The sequence below is a fragment of the Trachymyrmex cornetzi genome, unplaced genomic scaffold (genome assembly GCF_001594075.2).
Source record: "Trachymyrmex cornetzi isolate Tcor2-1 unplaced genomic scaffold, Tcor1.1 scaffold359, whole genome shotgun sequence".
Classification (NCBI taxonomy): Eukaryota; Metazoa; Arthropoda; class Insecta; order Hymenoptera; family Formicidae; genus Trachymyrmex; species Trachymyrmex cornetzi.
The window spans coordinates 203,522-204,562 of record NW_017298310.1 but is presented as its reverse complement, the minus strand read 5'-3'; the positions used below and the strand labels follow the sequence as shown (position 1 = coordinate 204,562).

Here is a 1,041-nt window from a genome sequence, read left to right as displayed (position 1 = left end):
CGCACTTACGGACACACACTTCTCCAGTTACAACGAAGTCCAAAAATGGGTGGATAAATGGATCGCCTCGAAAGACACCGCGTTCTACCATCGTGGGATTACTCTGTTGCCGGAGAGATGGGAAAAAGTAGTAGAAAATGAAGGAAATTACTTTGATTAATGTATTCATTCATCTTCCCTTCGAAACAAGTCGATTTTCGAGACGAAAAAACGATAGAAATTAAGTTTAACACCTAATAGTTCACAGCAACCGCCCCCGAGCGCTCAGACCGGACCGGCCGAACAACGCCGCCAGCGCCCGTAGCACGGGCCGGGACTCCTTCCCTGGCGCGCTCGTTCTCCTCTTTCCTTTTCGTAACCGTCTCGCAGAAACGTAGAAAGGCTCCTCTTCCGTCCTTTGTGAGAAGGCTTCTGATAATGTTTGGTATCGTCAGGTCCCATCCGATAACCGCCCTCAGCTTCCCCCTGGGGATAGCCCACGCTGGGCAGTATACCAGCGCACACTAGTCTAGAGCGCCCGAATTCCTGGCCAAAATCTATTTTATCGAAGGTCGTTATTTTCGATATCTGACTACGCATTTTCGTAGAAGGCCCTCTGGTGAATATATTTCTAAAAGAAAGAGTCCAACAATCGTATATTCAACAGTTATATTAATAATAATTGCATGTAACGCGATAAAAAATGGCGTCAAATCACGACAAAAAAATAACCGAGATAAACGCACAAAATATTGAAAAATGTTATCATCGCCGAAGATCCCGCGATGTACTCAATGAAAAAGTGTTCTGCATATATTTAGGAACAATATTATGCAAAGATTTCGAACCGAATTTAACCGAGTGGATTGTATTTTATATTTTTAACCGAGCCGTGCGGCAGCGCAGCGGCGAGCGCTCGAAATGTTCGGGCCGACCGAGACGTCGACGCTATTGTTTGTGTCGAATAAAGCCCGGTGCGCGTGACGCATGATGTTTGCCTGACTCGACCGGTTTCGACCCTAATTCTCAAAAAATGTATATTATCATATGTGTATGTATTTG

General features: G+C 45.2%; 1 protein-coding gene across 1 annotated transcript in view; it reads right to left on the bottom strand.

The window, feature by feature from the left end:
• LOC108763438 (arp2/3 complex-activating protein rickA-like) overlaps nt 1-579 on the bottom strand; it is a 4,654-nt gene extending 4,075 nt beyond the window's left edge. The window contains exon 1 of the mRNA XM_018511079.1: nt 360-579. Within this exon, the coding sequence (XP_018366581.1) occupies nt 360-579 (220 nt within the window). The remainder of the gene's footprint in view (nt 1-359) is intronic.
• Between the last annotated feature and the right edge of the window lie 462 nt (nt 580-1,041).